General features: G+C 37.4%; 1 protein-coding gene across 3 annotated transcripts in view; it reads right to left on the bottom strand.

Annotated features, from left to right (window-relative positions):
* Positions 1-22,996, bottom strand: part of GRIA4 (glutamate ionotropic receptor AMPA type subunit 4) — a 242,445-nt gene that overhangs the window by 101,319 nt on the left and 118,130 nt on the right. For all 3 annotated transcript variants that reach the window (XM_059819450.1, XM_059819444.1, XM_059819456.1), the window contains exon 4: positions 2,373-2,557. In XM_059819450.1, coding sequence (XP_059675433.1) covers positions 2,373-2,557 — 185 coding nt within the window. The remainder of the gene's footprint in view (positions 1-2,372; positions 2,558-22,996) is intronic.

Raw genomic sequence — 22,996 nt, 5'->3', positions numbered from 1 at the left:
CTTTGGAAGGGTGGAGAGGGTCTCCAGGCATGTTAGGGAAGAAGAGATTTCACATGATCTGGAAAAAATACATAAATATTCTGAAATATATTACTTCAATTTAATTAGGTCAAGTATAAAAATATATATATTTATATTTATATGGGCAGTCACTACTGAGAAAAGAAAAAACCCACATGCCCAAAAAACAATTTATCTCCCTTCTTTAGCATAGATTTAAGGGCAAAGGCTTTACACTTAGGTGTGAATAAACACCAGCAGAAGTACAGAAGACCTCATTTCCTGGGTAAAGTTAATCCCACCCAAAATCAGACAGTAGCCAGAAGAATCACTACCTAAAAGTGTTCGTATGATTGGCTAAGATACAGGTATGTTGCAAGCTAGGTGTTAACTCCTACCTGCTACTCTCCCATTGCAGTTAATAAGAAGAGGACTCAATTAGCTTTTGAGCTTGCCCTGTAGAGATGTCAGCCAAACTCACCATGTCTGATTCAGTCTGTTGATGCCAGGCACTGCATTTTTATGACTTACCATGCCTGCATTAAGAACCTATTTTAGGCATGCAAAATCCAGACCTGTATGAAGTCAGAGGACGTCAAAACCTAACCACATTAAAATCAATATCCAGTTCAGTTCTGCATGATCTGAACAAAGAGCACAGGTTATGTCCCTAAAAGGAACTGACTATACAGGTACCAATCTGGAAGGAAAATGAATAGCAGCTCCTGGAAGAAAATAAAATGTACACGTGACATCAGTGAGCTCCAAATGTGTACTGGATGACTTCATTTTGCTTTGAAGCTGAGTGGACACTCAGTAGATACACCTATGCAGGATGGTGGGTGTACTTCAAGACTTATGGCAATATAACATACTTTTTCTAAGATATATTTGCATGCCATGTAAAAGAATCAGGTACATACACACACGCATATACACAGAGCTGAGAGAGACATTATTTTTCTAAATATATTTTAAAAGACCCTCAAATGGGTGTTCTGTTTTACTACAACATAGGCTGAACTGGGGGAGTACTTCATTGTAAGCTATAGAAAGCATGTGTTAAAACATAAGGGCATTCAGAATCAAAAAAAATGGTCAAATGAGTATCTATAGCAATACAACATCATCTATTCTTCTCTTGGCAACAGTCACAGAAAAAGCCCTTGTTAAATCAGCCATACTATTAATTCTCTGTTTCCCTGTTTATCTTCTGCCAGGGAAAGCGAAATTGACGTATATGTATTTCTGTGAGTACTATTTTATGCATTTCTGTATCACAAACGATATTTCATTTTTCTGTGACTTCAGTAGCAGATGCATCATGAACGTTTTTGCAGCAAAATCTCAAAAATTCTCTAATGCGCTAGCAAAAAGCAGTAGCATGGTGGCGGAGGATATACCACCAGCAGATGGCATTCATTCCCTGCAATTCCTGCAGCAGCAGCAGGTACTGAACGGTGCACTTGCACCACATTACCATAGTATGTGGGATCCTGCGAGAAGCAAGTAGTTAACCCTCAGTTGTTCTCCCGTCATTTGACAAAATTCTCCTTTGAAAGCATTATTTTATTTTTTCCATCGTTTAAGAAAGAGTTCATACATATGCACTGTACAGAGATAGATTTGCCACATCAGAGCAGCAGGATTTTATATTCTCTTTAGACACTGGTATAGGTACGATCCAATGCAAGTCAGTCTGTCTGGCCCGGTATTTTCTTTATGTAATAGCAGCTTTCCTTGAATACTTGATGGAAGAACCTGACCTTCCTTCCCACTTCAACAGCACCTTTATTCTACTGTTCTTCATGTTTATAAATACTCTGCTAAGGTAATAAAACTATCAGTTTAAATATGTGTAATAATAATTTTAAAGCATTTTATGGCTAGAAATACATATGGTGAATAGAAAGTTAATACTGGATTCAAATAAGCTTTTTTTTCCTCAGACAAAACTGAGGTTTACCACCATGAAGGCACGGACTGGTAATAACATCTTGGTAATTAAGCTACATCATGTTGTTCCACCAGCCCTAAGACCGTGATGCAAGATGTATCAGGCAGAGAGGTGTTGGGATGCAGGGCCAAATGTTCAGCTGCACTGACTGCTGGCACCCTTTGCTCACAGACCTGCTGAGTGGGAAAGGGGGGTGCTCACTGCACTGACGTGCTGGCTGTTACAACAAGAATTTCATAAGAAAAGAAAACAGAGCAGGCAAGGGGACGTACAAATACAGGCCCATGAAGAAAACCAAAAATAAAGAGCAAGCAATCTCATTTCCATCGAGAAAATGAATGAAACACAATGCACAATGGTATCTCATCTGGAGTTTCAGTAATGTGTTCACAGTGACATTAAAAGCAGGTATTACCTGTTCTAAAAGATTCTGAAGCCTCTCTATTTCACAGTCTATTACAAATTTCTTTTCTTGCCTTCGATCCAGGTCTTCTAAAAGCCGCCTGTAGCTGGCATCATTAAAATTCTCCACGCAGATGGCACTGACTTGCCAGCTATTTTGTCCCGCTTTTTCCATAATAGCTTGAAGTATTGAATAACCTAAAAGAAAAGGATACAATAAACTAGTAACACAATCACGGCATTTTTTTAATAGGAATTGTCCTTAATCAATATTACGTCTCTTAATATTTGCTCCTGCAGGGAAGGGAATGAGACTGTCTGTATCTCTACCTATGCTGCTAGCCATGATCAGCGCACAGTATGCAATTAACGAAAATTACAAGTGCTGCGATCAGACTCCTTGGAATGATTTTCAGCATTACAGATGATCTTCATAGGATTTATATACACAAACTCTTCCAGTCAAGTATTCAGCTTCTCAGACTGGTTTTGTACAGGTTTCTATATCAGGGCATTTTATGACACAGTAAAGAAAATACCTGAGCCTACACATTCACCAGAAGTATTTGTATACTACAAAAGCAGTATGTTAGATAGTCAAATGCTCTGCTTTTTTTGTTATTGGGGTTTTTTTTGGTCAACATTTAATCTAAGCAGTTTTGAATGCTTCTTAATAAGAATTAATTTTTTCAATTATTTATACATATACATATATGCTAGTATAGATGTGTGAATAGAAATGATATTGATCTATTCCAGCATTAAACAATGTATGCAAAGTGATTGGAAGTCCATGAATGAAGGGCACCATAGAAGCATTAATTATCACTACTGGCAGGATTATTGCTCTTTATCATTATCGGTATTTGATGCCCCCTTTTTAATCTTCGAGCCCATTCACAAAAGGGAAAGGCAGCATCCTCTCTGAGGTCTCCACCTGAACCCACAGGGCAGGCTCCCTGCCCGCAGTCTCAGTGTGCCCTGGCCCACCAGCCCATCGCCTTCTTTCTTTTCCTAATTTTTTCTCATGGGGGATGTGCAGTACAGAGGCAGGAAAGGAGCTTCTGACATATCTTAGGACAGCTTGCAAGTCTAGCCTTTACTTGTCCAACCAATTCCTGAAGTAGGAAGCGTGTATTATTCCATCTTTTATCTAGAGTAAATGGTGAATTTGTTTAAAACAATGAAGATTGCACACCTCACATGCAGAGTTAATGTTTAAGACAGACAAAAATGACAGATACGTTTGTCAATAACATACTGATAAAAATGATACAATTAAGAGAAGGTCCCCCTGTCTAGAATCAGAACACAAAATATCGTGGCTTTTTACTCATTATCTGGCTGAATTTTCCCCACTAGCTTTCAACGAAAGATTTCAACTCTTGCAGACTGTCCTTAGTGATGCGGCTACACAGTGGTGGCTCCTTTCTCCCTGCAACAAGGAGGTCCCATGTCTGAGTGCAGTGATCCCCAGCTGTCATTTTAATGCACTTGAAGATGCCACTGCATGACAGTTTCCCCATAAAAAGCACTATCAGACATTCCCACAGGTTGCAAGAGGAATCTTTATAAGCTATGTTTCAGAAAGAAAGCTTTTGAGTGTGATGTTGCTAACTAATTATCAGAAGACCTACAAAACCGCCAAAACCCGAATTTGCCTCCAGTAAAATAAAAGTAGACAATAGTTTTATCAGAATATGAAGATTTTAGGACACATGAGAAACTAATTCTCTTGCAAATCTAGGAGTAGCTATTTTTCAACTGTCTCCTATGACATTTGCAGTCCTTGAAATATTAACTTTAAATCTGTATCTTCTTATCATTATGACACTATGTACTCGCATTCCGAAATGAACATTTATTAGTTTTTTTCTCCAATTCAGATGACATATTTAAGATAAAAACACAAACATTTATAAAGAATACATAAAATGCATGACATTTTATTGTATAAATGAGACATTTGTTTCATGAAACAGTATTTTATCTTAGGAAATGAATTCAAATTCTTAATCTATTGAGTATTAAAACATTTCTGTACTCAGCATGTATTTTTAACCTGATGACTGTTATTTTTTTCAAAGAACCATATAGCTTTCCTGTTAATTGCTGCATAATTATTCTGCTTTTCCTGTTGCTATATTCAATCTCCTTTTTGCCTGTAATTATCTCTGCAAATCATGATGAGATTCTTTCCCAAACATTGTATTTCTTGCTTCATTTCCTATTCATTTCCATATATAGACATACATTAAAACTACTGCAATGTTAGAGGGGTTCCTGCTTCATTTACACTGTAACTTTGACTTGATCTTTGCTACAGAGGCAGTCAACATTTACTTAATTCAGCTTCCTGACACAAATTAATGTTTTCTTTGATTCAGAACGAATGGTGTTTGAAACAGCAATTGACATCCCCTCATTCCTTTCTTATTTCGCTTGGACAACTTTACTAAGATGTGTTTTGATCAAACTGGGAATTTATCTCACCAGAAAGCATGACAAGTATCAGACAAACGCATAGAAAAGCTTTTCTTCTACCTCAGATCAAGGTTTGCCTTGCCACATGTCATTAGCAACTGCCTTTGTTGAGGCATTTGAAGCTTCTGTAGCTTCTTGTCAGTAGCTGGCACTCAGATGTGGGTTTTCATGTTAGCATGTCTTTCACATACAGCATAATACAGCTAAATGGTAGTAACTGGATATGGTGGAACATCTCCATCAGAAGAGTTCAAAATCCCTGTGCAAGTAATCAGTGCCACAGTTGCCTATTGAGTGTGCAGGAACAATTTTTTATATAACAGACTGACAAGGGTGGAGTTTACAGAGAATGAATGAAGGCATTCGGAGGCTCAGTTGGCATAAAAATTAGACATGCTGAGGAGAATGCTTATTTGTCCAAAATAATTGGCTACAGCTAATAGGGAAAAAAATTAGTTGTATGTAGTGCTGCAAACTTTTTGTAAGGCAAAACCACTGAAACTAACCTGGGGTAATTCTCAGAAACTGAGTGCAGCATCTCTATTTAGACAAAAACCTTAAACTTCAGTGTATTGGGTTTGCGTGGCAGCGCTTTGTTAGCAGGGGGGGCTACAGGGGTGGCTTCTGTGAGAAGCTGCTAGAAACTTCCCCTATGTCTGATAGAGCCAATGCCAGCCGGCTCCAAGATGGACCCACCACTGGCCAAGGCCGAGCCCATCAGCAACAGTGGTAGCGCCTCTGTGATAACATATTTAAGAAGGGGGGGAAAAAACCGGGAAAGGGCAGCCAGAGAAGAGAGGAGTGAGAATATGTGAGAGAAACAACTCTGCAGACACCAAGGTCAGTGAAGAAGGAGGGGGAGGAGGTGCTCCAGGCACCGGAGCAGAGATTCCCCTGCAGCCCCTGTTGAAGACCATGGTGAGGCAGGCTGTGCCCCTGCAGCCCATGGAGGTCCATGGTGGAGCAGATATCCACCTGCAGCCCGTGGAGGACCCCACGCTGGAGCAGGTGGATGCCCGAAGGAGGCTGTGATCCTGTCGGAAGCCCATGCTGGAGCAGGCTCCTGGCAGGACCTGTAGACCCGTGGAGAGAGGAGCCCACGCTGGAGCAGGTTTGCTGGCAGGACTTGTGACCCCATGGGGGACCCACGCTGGAGCAGTCTGTTCCTGAAGGACTGCACCCTGTAGAAAGGACCCATGCTGGAGCAGTTCGTGAAGAACTGCAGCCCGTGGGAAGAGCCCACGTTGGAGAAGTTCGTGGAGAACTGTCTCCCGTGGGAGGGACCCCATGCTGGAGCAGGGGAAGAGTGTGAGGAGGAAGGAGCGGCAGAAACAACGTGTGATGAACTGACCGCAACCCCCATTCCCCGTCCCCCTGTGCTGCTCGGGGGGAAGAGGTAGAAAAATCGGGAGTGAAGTTGAGTCTGGGAAGAAGGGAGGGGTGGGGGGAAGGTGTTATTCTTTAAGATTTGGTTTTACTTCTCATTATCCTACTCTGATTTTGATTGGTAATAAATTAAACTAATTTCCCCAAGTCAAGTCTATTTTGCCCATGATGGTAATTGGTGAGTGATCTCCCTATGTCCTTATCTCGACCTACGAGCCTTTTCCTCATATTTTCTCTCTCCTGTCCAGCTGAGGAAGGGGAGTGAGTGAGCGGCTGTGTGGTGATTAGTCCGGCTGGGCTTAAACCACGACATTCAGAAAGACGTTTGCCCAAGTAAAGCCAGCAGACATGTATCTCACAGCTGTCGTCTAAAAGGTATTTATTTTCTGGTTATCTGCTGTTTATCCTCAGTTATGCTACAGACAGATGAATGATTCATTTTCTGGAATACATTCTGTCCCATGTATTATGGAATATTATTTGTTGCATGAAAGCAAACTAAAAAAACCCAGGCTAACTCATATCAGCTGAGCTACACAACCAATGTTTTTCAAAACAACATTATTTAAAGAAATGTTTAGGACTATGCCAATAAATAGAAGTAAGTTAAGTTCTCACAAGTGTATATAGTAACCTTTCCTCACCAACTAATTAAACCTTCCTGGAGTCTTCTGGTTTTGCTGGTTTTTTTTGGTTTGGTTTTTTTTTTTTAAATTAGCAAATCTACGAGCAAGATAAAACATCAGTACAACTTCCTGGAAACACAGATTAAGTCCTTCCCAAAACCAAGGATGCTATATGCACGAATGGATTCTTTTTCCTCTTTATGGGACTATGATTCTGGGGAATTTTCCTCAAATGACCTGGGATGGGAAGTCTGCCAACTGCTTTTTGTAGGTCATTGCTCAATGTCGATACTATTGACAACTGCTTAAGGACCAGTAATACCAATTCCACCTCAATATACTGGAACCAAACCAGAGACAGGGAAAGTCTGCAAAGATTTTATTTTCTTCATCCCTTCTCTCCCTGCTTTTCTATTCTCTAATCATCTGGAATTGTGATGATCTAACACACTGCTTTTTTTTTTTCCAAAAAAGATACCACACAGTCATCATGTTGGAAAAAAAAAAACCCAACAAACATGAAAATTAAGCGTTACTCTATTCTTTTCCTGTAAAATCAGAGCTGGAGATGCCTACTGCAGAAAATCTATGTATTGGGGTTGATACTACAGCTAAGTACCTTACAAGCAAAATCTCAGAATTTTTTTATCCCTGGTTTCCTCATTCCACACTCCATAGGCATTTTTCCATTGCAAAATGCATTAGCCACCAAAACCAATGCCAGATGTACACCTGGTCTAATATGTGTTTAGAGAGAGATTAGTACTTCAGAGAGACTTAGATATCTTCTGGAGGCCAAAGGGTGTAAAACACTTGAACAATTTTGGTATTTAAGAACACATTGCAAGTGCAGGAGTTTGGGAGTCCAGGATTCCTCCTAGTCACTGCAACATTGCTGTAGCTGGAGCCTATACACAACCAAGCTCCACCCAAGTAGCTGAAATCATGAGTGATCTTTTTGATTTTAAAAGTTCATTGGCCTTTCAGTATTTTTTATTTGTCTTCTGCTGTACCAGCTAGGCTTTCCCCTATCCAATTTCATTTCAACAGTCAATGACTTAATTTCATTTATTTCCATTTAAATGAAAAGTAAAATCTGGTATCTAAATCTCTTCAGTGTGTTCAGAATAAACTAAAGAGATCAGAGGAACATTTTCTTGACTTATTTTTCTGCTGGAATGCACATGGTTGGCTTGCTTCCTTTTCTTTCTTGCCTTTTTTTTCTTTTTCTTCTTGCTTGCTTGCTTTCACCAGAAATATTTCAGTGATCAATTACAGTTTTATAATTAAATTTCAGTAACTTTCATCTTCCAGCAGCCTTTTCATTCTGGGAAACCATTTCCCCTGCCCCTCTAAGTGCATGCAATCATTCCTGATGGTCTTGCCAGGAGAAGGACAGCAAAGTGGGTGCTTGCTCCAAACAGTAGCATCCCCAGTAATAATTCTTATTTTGGAATTATTGTGCAGGAAGTAATTTATTGTTCATTTTCTATGATCAAGAGGATGCAAAGTTTACATATTATTACTGTATTTCACTCTGGCTAGCAGACTGACAATACTGAATGACACAAGTTAACAGGCTAATATACTTGAAAACAGCACATGCAATATATTTCTGTTATGACCCCAGGAGTAGAAAATATCCCTGATGAACATAGGTCTTTTCCAAAGATGGGTATGATATACTCCATGTTACTGAAATGCAAATTAATTTTCTTCTCTTTCTGGTCCAATTAACTTTCAAATAGGAATTGATCCCATTCCCAAGATTAGCTATGATCCCAACAGCCACAGACACTGAAATGCTGGAGCTATGTTATGAAAACTACTTCCATCTATTGGAATTCGTATTAGGATCAGTAGAAGAAATATATTTGTTATAAATCCAACACACAGCAGAAGTGAAGAATAAATGATCAAATCATTTGGTATGGATAAGCCAATATATTTGACATTCAGGATTGGATTCATGTCACTTAACTCTAGCTGTCTATAAAGTAGTTGTCAAAGTTAATCATCCAAGCTTTCAAAGGAGAGACATATATCCCATAAAAAAGCATTTTTTTGTCTTAGATATCTAACTCAGAGGTGCTTTTCTCTTTCCCCAATGAATACCAAAAGTGTCTAGACATGAGGCTTAGTGAAAATACCTACCATTTATCTAGCCAAATCTTGGCAAGATGAATCCAGACACTACAATGAGAAAAACTATACAAGAAGTTTAGAGTGAGTGATGCATGATTGTACATTCAACCAATAACTACAAACACTCAAACTCAAGTGTATTTTAGTTTTCCTCATTATGATTAATACCTTTTTACTAACATATGGTTTTGTTTTAAATTTTTCGTCAGCATACAGCTTCCAGAACTCGAACACAACCAGTAAGATTTATAAGCTCTATCATATAACCTTTGACATAAGACAACTCGTTATCATGCCTGATTTTCTCCACATTTGGAGTTGGAGCCAGAACATTCAACAAAAAGTACATACAATCAGGTCAATTTAGATGACAGAGTGAAAACTAGAACCATAGATGTGTTCTGTTTCCTTCTTGTGTCTAATTCACAGAAATGACACATAGATTGGAAAATCAGACGGGGAGCTCAAGAAATAATCCCATCTATTCCTCCATCCCCCAGGACAGATAAATTATATTTAAATCATTCTAGACAGATATCTTTCTTTGTCCTTAAAAATCTCTAAAGAGGATTCTCTAACTTCCTAGGTAATATATTCATTGCTTAATTATCCTTATCATTAGATGTTTCCTAAAGTCTAACCTAAGTCTCCCCTGGCACAATTTAAAGCCATTTATTCTTGTCCTATCTCTAGTAGACCTGGAGAAGAGTTTGTTGCCTTCTTTAAAGCAATCCTTTACATAACTGAAGATTGCTGTTTCATTTTTTTTCTGTCTGCACTTCTCTTGCTGAAACATGATTCTTCCAGGTTTTTCTTGTGGAACATGTTTTAGTCTAGATTCTGACAATTTTCCTTGCTTTCCTCTGGATATGTTGCAATTGATCCAAGTCTTTCCTGAAGTGCATTTGTGAAAACGTGATGTATTTTAAAAATGTACTCCAAAGTACACACAGTCCTTTCAATTTTTTATCATCCACAAGTTTAACAAATGTATTCTATATTTCTTCATCCAAGTCATTAACAAAGATACTGGGAAAAACTGCAGCCAGAATGGATTACTTCCTAATACTTCCTTATTTGACAGTGAACCTCCTATACTTCTTTCTGAGTTCAAGCGTGTGAGCAGTGTTTTACATATCTTCTAGAAACTTCATCAAAACAAAATTTCTTTAGCTCATTCAGTGAAATTTCATGCAAACTGTGTAAAAAATCCTACTAGAATGAGACACCTATGTTTTTCCCAATGTCTACAAAACCCATTACTTTGTAACAGAAGGAAATTTGCTTTATCTCACATGATTTGTTCCTGAAAAATCCATGTTTGGGTTTACTTAGCTTTCCAAATTCTATGTACTTTCAAATATATCTGTTATGATGTAGGTTGTGAATTAAGTCACCTATACTATCAATGACTATGATAATTTTCATAGAATCATAGAATAGTTTGGGTTGGAAGGGACCTTTAAAGGTCATCTAGTTCTCCCCCCCTGCGATGAGCAGGGACATCTTCAAATAGATCAGGTTGCTCAGAGCCCCATCCAACCTGACCTTGAATGTTTCCAGGGATGGGACATCTGCCACCTCGCTGGGCAACCTGTTCCAGTGTTTAACCTCCCTCATCATAAAAAATTTCTTCCTTACATCTAGTCTAAATCTACCCTCTTGTAGTTTAAAACCATTATTCCTTGTCCTATTGCAACAGATCCTACCAAAAAGTCTGTCCCCAATTTTATTACAGATGGTTCTGAAACAAAACTGAGGAAATAATGGATCCAATTTAGGCATCTCCTCTCGCTATTTGGCTTCAAAGATTTCAGAATATTTGATGATAAAGGAAATTACCTTTATGATCTGAGTTTATGTTTGTCACCTCCCTGAGATCTATGACCTTGAATATTTTCTCAGTGTTGTGAGACACCTCCAAAACAAGCTCTAGCAGCGGTTTATGGTCAGACTTTCTGTTCTTCTCTCCCTTAATCCTGTAGAGACTGGTACCTATGGAACTTTATCTGCAGTATTTAATAATCCTTCTTTCCTGAGGAGGACATAGAGCTACAAGCAAATGCTGTCAATATTGCAACCATGACCTTTTAAAAAAAAAAAAAAAGTCTTAAGTGGAACAACAGTGTATAGGTTATGTGCTTTCAGTGAGCATATGGGAGAAGGTTTGGCTTACTCCACAACAGGAATTCATGATCAAAGATTCAGGCTATGTCAGGTCCCATTTATGCTACACCCACTCTGCAGCAAGATTTTTCCCCTTCTTTGCATTTCAGAGCCTACAACCTTCATACGAATTCCACTGTAAAGTTGTCTCATCAAAATGCCAAGTGATAAAGATGAGTGGAAACTTGAGAGGGACTGAAGAAAAGCCCTGGTTTTGAAGGCAGTCTGATAGTTTTCTTGTGCTTTCACAGTTCTCAGATACCATTACGCTTCCCACTTCACTAAGTGCATTCAATCTAACGTCAAAGTCCAGTAACCTTTCGTATGACAAGCGTGCATAGAGATGAATACAACCAAGTATACTTACAGATATACACCAAAAGTACATTTATGTGCCTTGTTAGCATTTTATATTTCCTTTGCTTTTATTTGTCGATTATTTAGCTGTGCCAAAGGGTTCAGGTAGAACTGGCTCAGGTGAGAAGTCTTTGGCTCTTCTGAAGTTTACAAGCAGCACTAAAGCCACATCCTCAGCAAATTTTAGCAAATTCTTACTACAGAACTTTGAATGTTAAACCAGAAACTGTATGTAATTGCAGTGTTATCAAAACCTCACAAACTGTTACCTTAAAAAGGCAGCAGTTAAGCCACTGAGTGGAAAAAAAAGAGAAAAAAAGCCCAGGTGCTAGGCTTACTCTCTATCAGACAAGCATTTTAAAGTAACTATAGAGGCTACATAGTCTCTCTGAATATCCAGTTATATACAATAAGTCATCTTGAGTCTATCATTAGGGCTAATGTGTATCAGTAGTTTACAAAAGGAGAGAAAACAGGAAAATGAACTTATTTTTGTAGAAAATATAGTATTTTCAAATATTTAACTAATTACCTTTTTTCTTTGTTCTTCTATTATTACTATTAATTTGACAAATATCCAGCTTAGTTGTAAATATTCCTTGCTTCTATACATTATAGCTTAAACTGTTCTTCTTTAGCACAATGCCTTAAAGCCAAAATTCTTCACTTCACTAAAACCTATAGTCTGTAACGTTGATACTAATAAATTATCTTTCTTACACAATATCTTAATTGGTGCAAAGCTATTTTCCAGAAATTGCTAGCTTCCCAACAACTTAACTCTCTAGTCTCAATTTAATAGGATTTTGTTTGCCCTGTGATGGTACACAATTGTATGTAGACCTTTATGTGAACAACATCCAAAAGAACCATGTCAAAGAATGTTAAGACTGCAAGCTAAAGCACTCAAGAGCTGGTATATCTTAAAATTAGCAGTACCCTAATGTATTCTAACTAATGTATTATGGTGCTATCTTTAATTATATTGTCACATACTATTTTTCCCCACAAGGCATCTGCCTCAGTGCATGCATAAGACACCTGTGCCCTAGGACAGAACTGACTGTGGGTACTAAAGGCGGATCTTGATGTCAGAACTTCTGCCTCCTTTCTGTAGGGATTTGTTAGAAAACTAGTTTTTTACTATAAGGTATTTGACAATCTCTGCCTATCAGCATTAGTGCAGTGTTGTTTCTAATACATACACGAAAGAAATATGCAAGACCAATCTTCAGACTGAAACAACAGGTATTCACACTAAGAAGCATTCATTTTAAGAGAGTTGCAACCTTAATTCTATCTGTATGCACGTGTGGCCATGCCCATATTTATCGGTGGCTACACAGCAGATAATTTATAGGACCTTACTCCTTCTGTAAGTTCTACTTGTAGATCCCAGGCACATTATTTCTGATTTTAAGGTTCAGTTGTGTTAAGATCTTTTTGAAATCTATATTCTCATGTATTTAACTTTTTCAGAAAAATGTAACGTGTCCTGGGAAGAGAGGCTTTAAAATTTGGATGCTGTGATTACAACATGGTTACCTTTTGATCGAAACAAGTCTGAAGTAAGTCTTACTATTTCTTTTAAACTGACACACAGACCACAAATTTACTAAAAGTTGATTGCTTCCTCCATGACAAACAACTAACATTTTTGAGATAAGCCTAAAGATCTATGATTTTCTTCCAGTTCCTAAAACTAACTCATTGCTCTTCTGATGTAGACCAGAATTAAGATGTGATTCTTCCTTTTTGGACTGGAGCAACAATTTGGGAAACATCTGAAGATTCCATAGAGTGGCTTTTATTGAAGTGTAATGACATTGAATATTCTTACACCTCCCAGGCACTTCAGCTGAGGGACTGCAAGTATCACTCTCAACTAAATCCTGAAAATGGCTTAGAATTTGAGTTTCTTAAAAAGAACAAAATCCTACAAGGAAAAAAAAAAAAAGGTGAGAAAACATTTTAATAAGTTCTTCTAAATGCTCCAAGACATTACAAGCATACATATATATATGTACATACAAGTAAATACATACATATGTATGTATATATGTAAATACTTTATATGAATCTGTGCAAAACAGCATGCAAAGAAGTGACAGAATTTTTAAAGGAGACAAATGAACAAATAGAGATTGTTTCAGCTCCTTCTATCCTCTTCTCTCTCTTCTCACCCCTCCTCTGAAAAGAACTGATGGGGCAAAAGGCACTTAATAACCGTTCCTCATTTGAGTGTCTTCACAAACATTGCTATCACAGTCATAGACATGCAGAACTGATCTTTTCCAGCAATGCTGTGAGTACAACAGCTAATGTAGCATCTAGATACTTGAATAGAGAGACAGGGAAGAGGAAGGCTAGAATGAGATGATCTTCGTACAGGAGACTAGACTACTCCTACATGACTAAATCTCTTTTTGGTGTCCACATTTAAAAAAAATAATGCTAAAATATTTGACAGAGTTCAAAGAAGCAAATCAGAATGATTTGAGGACAATATATAAAACACACCTTGGAGTACGAGACTTACAGGAGAATTTATCTCAACTGGAAGTTTGATGGCTAAGTCTGAGCTAGTTACTTCAGTGTCCTTCTGCAGCCAGTTGAGGGAAACAGACGACCTCTGAAGGCAGTTCATAGAACCTCTTATCATCTATCTCATGTATTTTCAGATGAGAAGAAATTCCCCCATGTTTAAAAAGAAAAATCCCCAAATTTTTATTTCTCAGGTTCAATGCCATGAACATGGTTAACATAGTATTGTGCCTATGTAAAAAAGCAGGACTAAAAGCAGCCTGCAATATTAGCAAAGTATCTGTTTGCTACTCACATGCCTTTTAATTTAAGTTCTATTATGTATCTACCTTTTACATACGAAGATACAACTTTTCATTTAAGTAGAATTAAAAGTTAGGTTACTTTAATGCTTCTCTTGTGGAGGATGAGCAGCTACACATAGGTTTCCTTTGGTTATTCTGGTGAAGGGATTTGCATACAATTAAAGAGACAATTTCAGTTCCTAGCAGGAACAAACACAGGATGAAGTAAGTACTCACCGTATGATTAGACTAATTTATTACGTCCCACTGAGGCAAGCTTTATTCCAAGAAATAATCATAAACTCATGCTCAAAGCTCTGGTAGAATGAATATATTTAACAATTCAAATTAACTTTCAGCTTTAGGAACTGACATTTAGTGGGAAACATGGAAATGGGCAAGGTATAATGAAAAGATAACAGGTAAAAGAACACAGACATTAAAAGCTGTGATTGGCCTGTCTGAAAACAGGCCAGGATAGAAAATTGTGATAAAACCCTGGCAAGTTTCTTGTATTAAATATATGTTGATCTGGACTTTGGTTAGTTTTAACTGGCCTTGGCATTAATGTCTAAAAATTAACACAGTGACCAGTCAATAATGGCTCCATAAAAGTTAAGTGCCTGTGCCGTTTCATTATACAATGGCACTTGCGTTGACCATTTTGAAAGCAAATAGTCTTAAGAACTTTGTTCATTTTAGAGCTGGGTACTTTTCTTCCCCTGAACAGCTGTTTATTACAGAAAAGTGCACTCTGGTGACATCCCAAGTCATAATAAACATGAGTGAGATTTTCTGCATATGACTGGCCAGAAATAAAAATGACAAAGTTTTTAAAAAAGTGGAAACAACATCTAATAAAAATGGACATTTCTTAAATATCTCTGTTTAGGGCATCTCCATGAATAGAAACAAAAGGCACGATTTAGTATCTACCTGAATAACTGTTACCCAGCAGAGCAGTGGCAGCAAGATACCCTCTCCCCCACCCCAGAAAGCACAGGACTCTGCATGTGTCACTGGATGCCCCTGAGTCCACTGTGTCATGATCATTAGGACTGAGAATGTCCTGGGTTATTTAGTCTTCATCTCTCAGCAGCTCCACAGCATAAAAACAATGCTAAAATATCCACCAAGGCAGAGACAGACAGAGAAAATCACCCTGCAGCGTGGTACAAAGACTATTTATCAGAGAGGTGGGAAACTTTTATTGCAGTCTTTGCTTCAGTAGCTAAAAGTAGTTTATAAAACAATATCCAAAAAAGCTACAGAGGATGTGGGAAATGGATGCAAAAACTTAAGGAGGTGAAAAATAAATTACAACAGAGGGACTTTCTGTATCTGAGAGGAATGAGAAGTGAGAACCCAGTAACTGTTCAATAGATACAAAATACTTCGTAAGTCCTAGAACATATGTTTGGCATTTTAGACTGTAACTTAAGTTGAAAATAAAATATTAAATAGGGTCTGATTTCAGTTGTAGTACTGTAAAACCAGAAAAAGCCCACTTTTACCAAATTTTTTGAGGTTCCCACTGCTATACTTAGAAATTGTAATCTATTTCTGAAAAAGCTATAGGAGATGATAATCCATCTAGGTATACGATATTATTTAATTTATCTCGAATTTTCTTACAAGCTGCTGCCTGGAACTACTATCTCTATGCTTATTGCTCAAAAACTACTGTGAAAAAACCTGTTGCCCACTAATACTTTTTTGTATGTTTTGGCCTCTGCTTCCACTGTCCTTTTCAGTGTGACTGATGAAATATTATTTCATAACAGAACATCCTAAACACCATAAATTACATCAAATGTCTCATTTTCCTCAAGAGATACAATGTAGATTTGAATTTTCCAGTCTGCTTAATGCAGCGTTGTCCAGCCTTTTCAACCTGAGGGCTGAAACAATATTCCAAATAGGTCAGTAGGCCACAATTAATACTTGAGGGCATTTTCTCTGGAAGCAGAGTGGAAGGGAGCAGACACCACACCCGGCTCCTTTGCTGGGGATCCTTAAGTGTCTCCAGGATACCAGGCTACAGCTGTAAAATTGCATGTAATTCCTTAAGCACATCGTGTTTTGCTTGTGTTATTGAAGTCATGCATACTGGCACCCCAAAGGAATGCTCACATGGCAGCTTCGGGCTGTGACTCCAGGCTGGGATGTATGCGGTATGATCTCCCAAGGTACAAGAGGCAGGGTGGCCTCATTCCTCTTGCTAAAGTTAGCTGCTAAATCAGGTTCAAAATCATTGAGTCAGATATCAGGCTAATTAATTACAAATAAAAAAACATCACCATTACAGAAACTGGACATTTGCTTATGTCTCTTATGAGATGGTTTTATGACACTATATAAGCAGCAGCAGGAGTTTCCCTACTGTCAACACTAGAGAAGATGCGAGGACAACAATCTCAATATTTACACATTGCAGGACGTTTACACCAAACAACCTTGTGAGAAGTTGTATGCAGACCTTGCTGGTGGTCTGGAAGGAGGGTGTGAATTTGCAAAGCGGTCATGTGTGATGTTTACCCCCACAGAGACCTCTGTCCCGGGGCCAAGCTGCCTCCACAGGCTGGAGCTACTCTGAAGGACCATGTTGTAAGTGTCTCCCAAGGTTGCTCATGACAGATGCAAAGAAGAGATTTTTCCTTAATATACCAAGCAGACATAAACCATCTATTCATATACTCTACAAGATACCATTTTTACTTACATTTAGCATTCTATTGCTGATGGCATCTTGACTTGTGCATCACCGAATGAACACTTAAAAAAACCTTAGTGGCTTTATTTAGGAATGTATTTGTTCAAGAAAAAGAGTTTTAATTACTTTATAGATATTTCTTTAAGGTTTTATCTCTGTCTGAAAATGTTAATGTTCACTATTTAGCTTTCATCTCCATGGTAGTTTAAACGAACAAGTCTTTTTTCAGCAAAAGAGTCTGGTGTTAATTAATTTTCATGATTAAAAAGGTCATTCTGATCCTGAGACAACTATCATGAAATATGAGATAGGCCTGTACAATACACCCTATGATAGAGAATGTGGATAAAATTTTAGGCACCTTGCTAGGAATAATTGTTTGTATTTACATAAATAATGTTGTGCTCAAAGGCCCCATTGTCCTCGGTACTGTACAAAGTATGTATGCAGAAAAAGTCTCAAAAAATAAGACTTTGGAAACCAAATAGACTCAGAGGTAGGGCAAGTTGTTTATTCCTACTTTTGTTTTTCATTAGGTCAACAAGACATTTCAAAAGCATTTTTCATACCTATCCGTCTGAAAATAAAACAACTTGCTTTCACACAGATATTCAGTAGTTCATTTAAAAATATGATGATCAAAAATATCCAATATAATACAAATTAGACATATATTTAACTATGTTTATGTTTTTGTATTTTTATTTATATTAATATTTGTTTCTTTTTGAATATACTTAGGAGTAAATGATTTAGCTAATTTACTTGTCATTTTCTTTTCTGTCATTCTTTTGCAACATTACAGATGAGTCACTACATTGTCCATATTCTAAGTTGCATTTTCACAGAATAAGAACTAGGGAAAGACTATAAATACTGCCTTTTTTAGGATTACTTATAAAAGACAGGACAAATCCTGCTGCATAACTCATAAAATACTTGTATTGACTTTAGTTGGAACTACTCACGGGAGAAGAAATTGGTCCAATATTTGAAATCTGATGTAATTAAAATTTGAGAGCATTTAATCCAAAACCTGTTCAATACTTTCACTGGATTTTAAGTGTACAACAACTAATTCTGTGCCAGGTGAAAATGTAATTGACAAAAAGAAGTTAAAGTAAAAGCTAACAAAGAACCAGATAGGAAAATGAGACCCCAGTATGCAGGCATAAACTTCACAGTTGGAAGGAAGGCAGGCAGGAAGGGGACTCTTCTTCGTAAGACTACTACTATAAACTAAAACTGCAGTCCTGTCACAAAGAATATTAAATTTTATAGGTGAATTTGCATAATAAACATCAGAAATCACAGACTGGAGTGGAACTGTGTTTTGTCCTTATGTTAAATCTTGTCTTGATATACTTTTTGCCAGAAATAGATTTTTTCACTTTTTAGACTGAATGTTCACCTCTTCTGTGCAACTTTCTCTTGTATATATCTTTCATATACACTCAGTTTCACAACTTCAGGATGGTCGCAACATGTGTGGCACAGTTTTGGTACATCAAAAGTATGATTTAAAAAGCTACTCCATATGTTTTATGATCATTTCCAAAAGATATGAAGCAACAGATTTTGATTTTTAAATGACATGCCTTATTTGCAAACTGAACACCTAAAACATGACCAAACATGTCTACCATAGATGAAGCATAGTTTTTTCTCTTTAGAATTCACAACATTTTTGACAGTTCATTGTCAGCATGCCAGTATGTCAATATTAGCTATTTCCTGGCAGAGGAGAACTACGCAGGTGAAGTGTATGACATACTCAATGGACTACAATAGCAAAAGCCCTTTTCCACCCTGGAACGATCTCAGTCGCTTAATATCCAAGACAGTCAATATTTGGGTAGGAAAAAAACTTTAAAAAAACCCTACCATGCTGGCAAACACTACAAAACGTTTACCAAGGAGTTGTTAGAATTTATCAAGGATAACTTGCAGCAAACTGACATTTCAACATTCAGTTTGAATAGCAACTTTCTTTGTTGGTACAGTAACTTGCTCCAGGCACGCTCCAGGCTTGCATGTCTGCTGAAACCCATAAGAAATTGAACTTGTGGTCTCATGCCACTCAAAACCGGTACCTGAAAAGGTCTTTATGCTGTAAGACAGTAATACTCACATCTGAAAACCACACTGTTCTTTAAATAACTCTTCATATCTTATTGCACATTCTTACCAAAAAAGCCACACTTCTCCATTACATTGTGTCTTTGGCACTCCAAAGGTTTTCTGTGCCACAGATTTACTACAATTAAAATTTTACAGATCCAGCTGCAGATATCCTGCCCTGATGCATTTAAGATGTATAATTAAAATGTGGTAAAATACCTAACGTTCCTACGTTAAGAAGGCATATGCCAATGCCTACATCATCCTTGGGAACTTCCATCTACATCCTGGAAAGGCTCCTGAGAATCTGCTTTTGTACGGTAACCCTAATAATAGCAGACATGTCCAAATGCTAGTTCCCATAAATGTCACAGGCCAAATTCCACAGCAATATAACTTGCAGTACAAGCCACATGTATGGGATAAACTTATGAAGTATGACTTATAAAGAATGAACTTACAAGGTATTGTCAGTCACTTGGGATACCCAAATACACTTAAAAATTAAATTTTATACTAGATTGACACTGTGGGTTTGCAAAATGTCTGGATTTGCCAACAAAGTGGAAAAGAAAATTTAGCAGGAAACAAGGCATTTGAAAGAGCAGGTGATAAAGCGGGCACATCCTACAAATAAGCATCATGGGATTTTCTTTTCCTGATATCGCTCCTTTTGTCTTTTCAGGATTTGCAAGCTATCTTCATGTTGGACTCTCCCTGAATACCAAATCCATGCAGCATGAGAGTACCTCATTGTATTTACAAGGATTTATAGGCACCTCAGTGAAATTAAGGAATCCAGATCCATAGACTTATCGTTACATCCGATTATCTGTTTTATGGTGCTATTTTTTTTATTTAAATGCTTCTTTTCAACAAAAACAAAGACTTAAGCCACATATGCAATGTAACCACATCAAAAGGTAAAATTATGTGGAAAGTGCCCAATAGATTGGGAAATAGCCCTACATTCTATTTCTGTACAACAGGGTTAAGGACACTCAAAATCACATTCAGTAATTCCTTCCTCATTTTTCAGAAAACAGAGTGCCAAGCTACTCCAAGTGTCTAGCCACTCCAAGGCTGAGATTAAGAATTAGCAAAAGACTGAACTAAACAAGTTCAAATACACTGATGATAATCATATAAAAACTGTGACTGTTCCTCATTATGTGGCACAGGTATATTATCTTGAGTCGAAACCTCCTCCAATTCTCTAGAGAGTTATTATTGTTGTTCTTGCCCACACTCAAATATGCTGAAAAGGGAATTAAACATTTTTACGCTATTTAGTCCTACTTCATCTCTAACAATTCAATAAAGAATTTCATCTGGTGCTTTTGCTTGCAATCTGATAAACACAGAAGGCTTGCTTCTGGCATCAGTAAGCAGCCGGGCCCAATCCTGTGACCCAATCCTACCTGGATGCCTGCTGCATCCTCTCTGTAATTTCCCTGCAAGCAGGCCTTTGTACCCCACTCACTGCCCCACCAGGATACGTGGATCCTGTGCACACAATGGATGAAGAAATGTGAACCTAAAAGCAGATTATTTTTTTTGTATGCATAGTCCCAATGAAACCCAAAGTACTTAGAGTAATCTACTGGGGGAATTGAGTCAATTATGTGGCAATCCAGGTAAAATACACAGTCAGTGAGGTAGAAAAAGCTTTTCAAAGGGGCTTTTGCTGATTAATGGCTTATTTTTTTATTCAAGAGGCTGGCGCATTTTGCTGGTCAAAACCTCAGGTTTTTTTAATCCAAGAAGTAAAACATAGCACCTCTGAGGAACAGCAAGAGAAGAAAAGGTCTTCCTGAAAATATTGGTTAGGTTTCAGGGATGGGACGAAATCCAAAGGGAAATTAATTTATATTTCCTAAAAGCCCTGTCAGAGACTGGTGTAGCTAATAAAGGAGCAGAGTTACTTGAACCCAGCAGGCAGAAGAACTCCCCTCCAGACAGTGAGATATAATAAGAAACAGAGGGGCAAACTGTATGAAAGGGTCAGGCGACTCATTTTCAGAAACTTACTTTTTCTTGACAAGTACACAAAATCCTGACAGTTCTTTTTTTTTTATCTTCTCAGCAGCTTGATCTTTCTTTTACGTTAGTGGTCTTTCTAGACAGAAAATATTACTGACCCTCAGTTTACAAAATCAAATCCTAGATGTTCATGGAGAATTTGAACAGGATCACTTTGTATTTATCTTGGACTCTTCTTGGACTATTCAGATAATGTTGATTTTTCCTTAATGGCATTGACATTTGCCAAAGTAAGATAATACAAAGCCTAGGACTGGGGAAAAAAGTTTGGTAATTGTAAAATAGCCAAAGTTCCTATTTTGTACTATCAATACTGTGAAGTTTATTGATTGGCTATTGATAATGGTGGATTTATACATTATAGTCTTTTCAAAGCATTCCACAGTATTTATCATTACTATAGGATTGAAGCTAAAAAGTGGGTTTCATCCCCCCCAAATTACCAATATTAATTTATAAATCACCAAACATCTCTGTCCCCTATCTATATACTGCTGGATATGATATCTTCCCCAAAAGGGTATATATGCCATTTAAAAAAGTTGATACAGAAACACTATACTAGGATGCACACGGTATTAGAACAACACATATTTCCTTTTTCAAACACTAAAAGTAAAATTCATTCCCTGACAAAACACCTGCACAAAATCTAGCCATAAGACAAGAATCATCAATTTCCCTTTTAAAAGGACTTCACAGTCTTTTCTCCACCAAGCTCACTTAGTGGCTGTTCCACAACCTTCTTCCACTTTTGCTTAATAATCTTCTGATTTCCAATATAAATTCACTAACTTTTTTTTGCCATTTCTACACTGCTTTGTGTTTGAGTCAATGCTGTCCTTTAGCTTAAAAAGTTCCACTATCCCCATTACTTTTACTCTCGTAATATATTTATGAAAAACAATCACTTTTCATTTACAGAACAGCCTTTTTACTCTCCTCTCATGACACAGGCTGTGCCTAGTGATGATCATCTTAGCAGATCTTCTCAGAATCCCTCTTTCTTGAAGAGAAGCCACAAAAATTGCCATGGTTAGAAGCCTTGCACACCCCTATGTAGCTTTAAGTTTTTCATATAACCCATGCTCCAAATCAAAAAAGCTTTATTTATCATGATCAGCATTATTTACATGAACACCAACAATCTTCTTTTTAAAGCACAAACTATTTATTTGTTGTAAGTTTAGGAAGAAATACAAAACTATTAAAAAGTGTTAGGAAATGCATAAGCTTTTTACCATAACTGAGCATGAAATCTCACAAGATAATCGTATCCTACAGCACCTTGAATCAAGAGTGGTAGCCAAGTAGATACAGTTCTCCAGAGGTATGATTATCTCATGAGGACTACACTCCCCTGAGATTTGTCGCAGTGCTGTTTGAAAAATCTCTAAGATGTAAAAGACCCTTGATACTTAAGAAGAAGAAAGATGAAATATGGAGCTCAAAAACCAGAACAGTAGTTTGCAATGGATCAATGAACATCGTAAGTTACACACAGTAATCTGCCACTCTTTAAAATGTTTAGCAATAATAAGATATGGATAAAAAAATCCATTTAGACAGCATTTTTGGTGGGGGTAGGGAAATCTGCATGGGAAATACTTCCACATGCCTGTCAGGTCTTCAATATTGCTTTTTAAGAAACCATTATAATAACTACTGTAAACATTGAAGATGAGAAAATCCCATTTTTTCCCCTTTTATTAATGTGTACAGACTTCAGTATTTCTGCCCCTTGTCCACACCACAGAACTCCATCTTA

Source organism: Gavia stellata, chromosome 1, assembly GCF_030936135.1.
Source record: "Gavia stellata isolate bGavSte3 chromosome 1, bGavSte3.hap2, whole genome shotgun sequence".
NCBI classification, from domain to species: Eukaryota; Metazoa; Chordata; class Aves; order Gaviiformes; family Gaviidae; genus Gavia; species Gavia stellata.
This window is presented reverse-complemented; position numbering and strand designations above follow the sequence as displayed.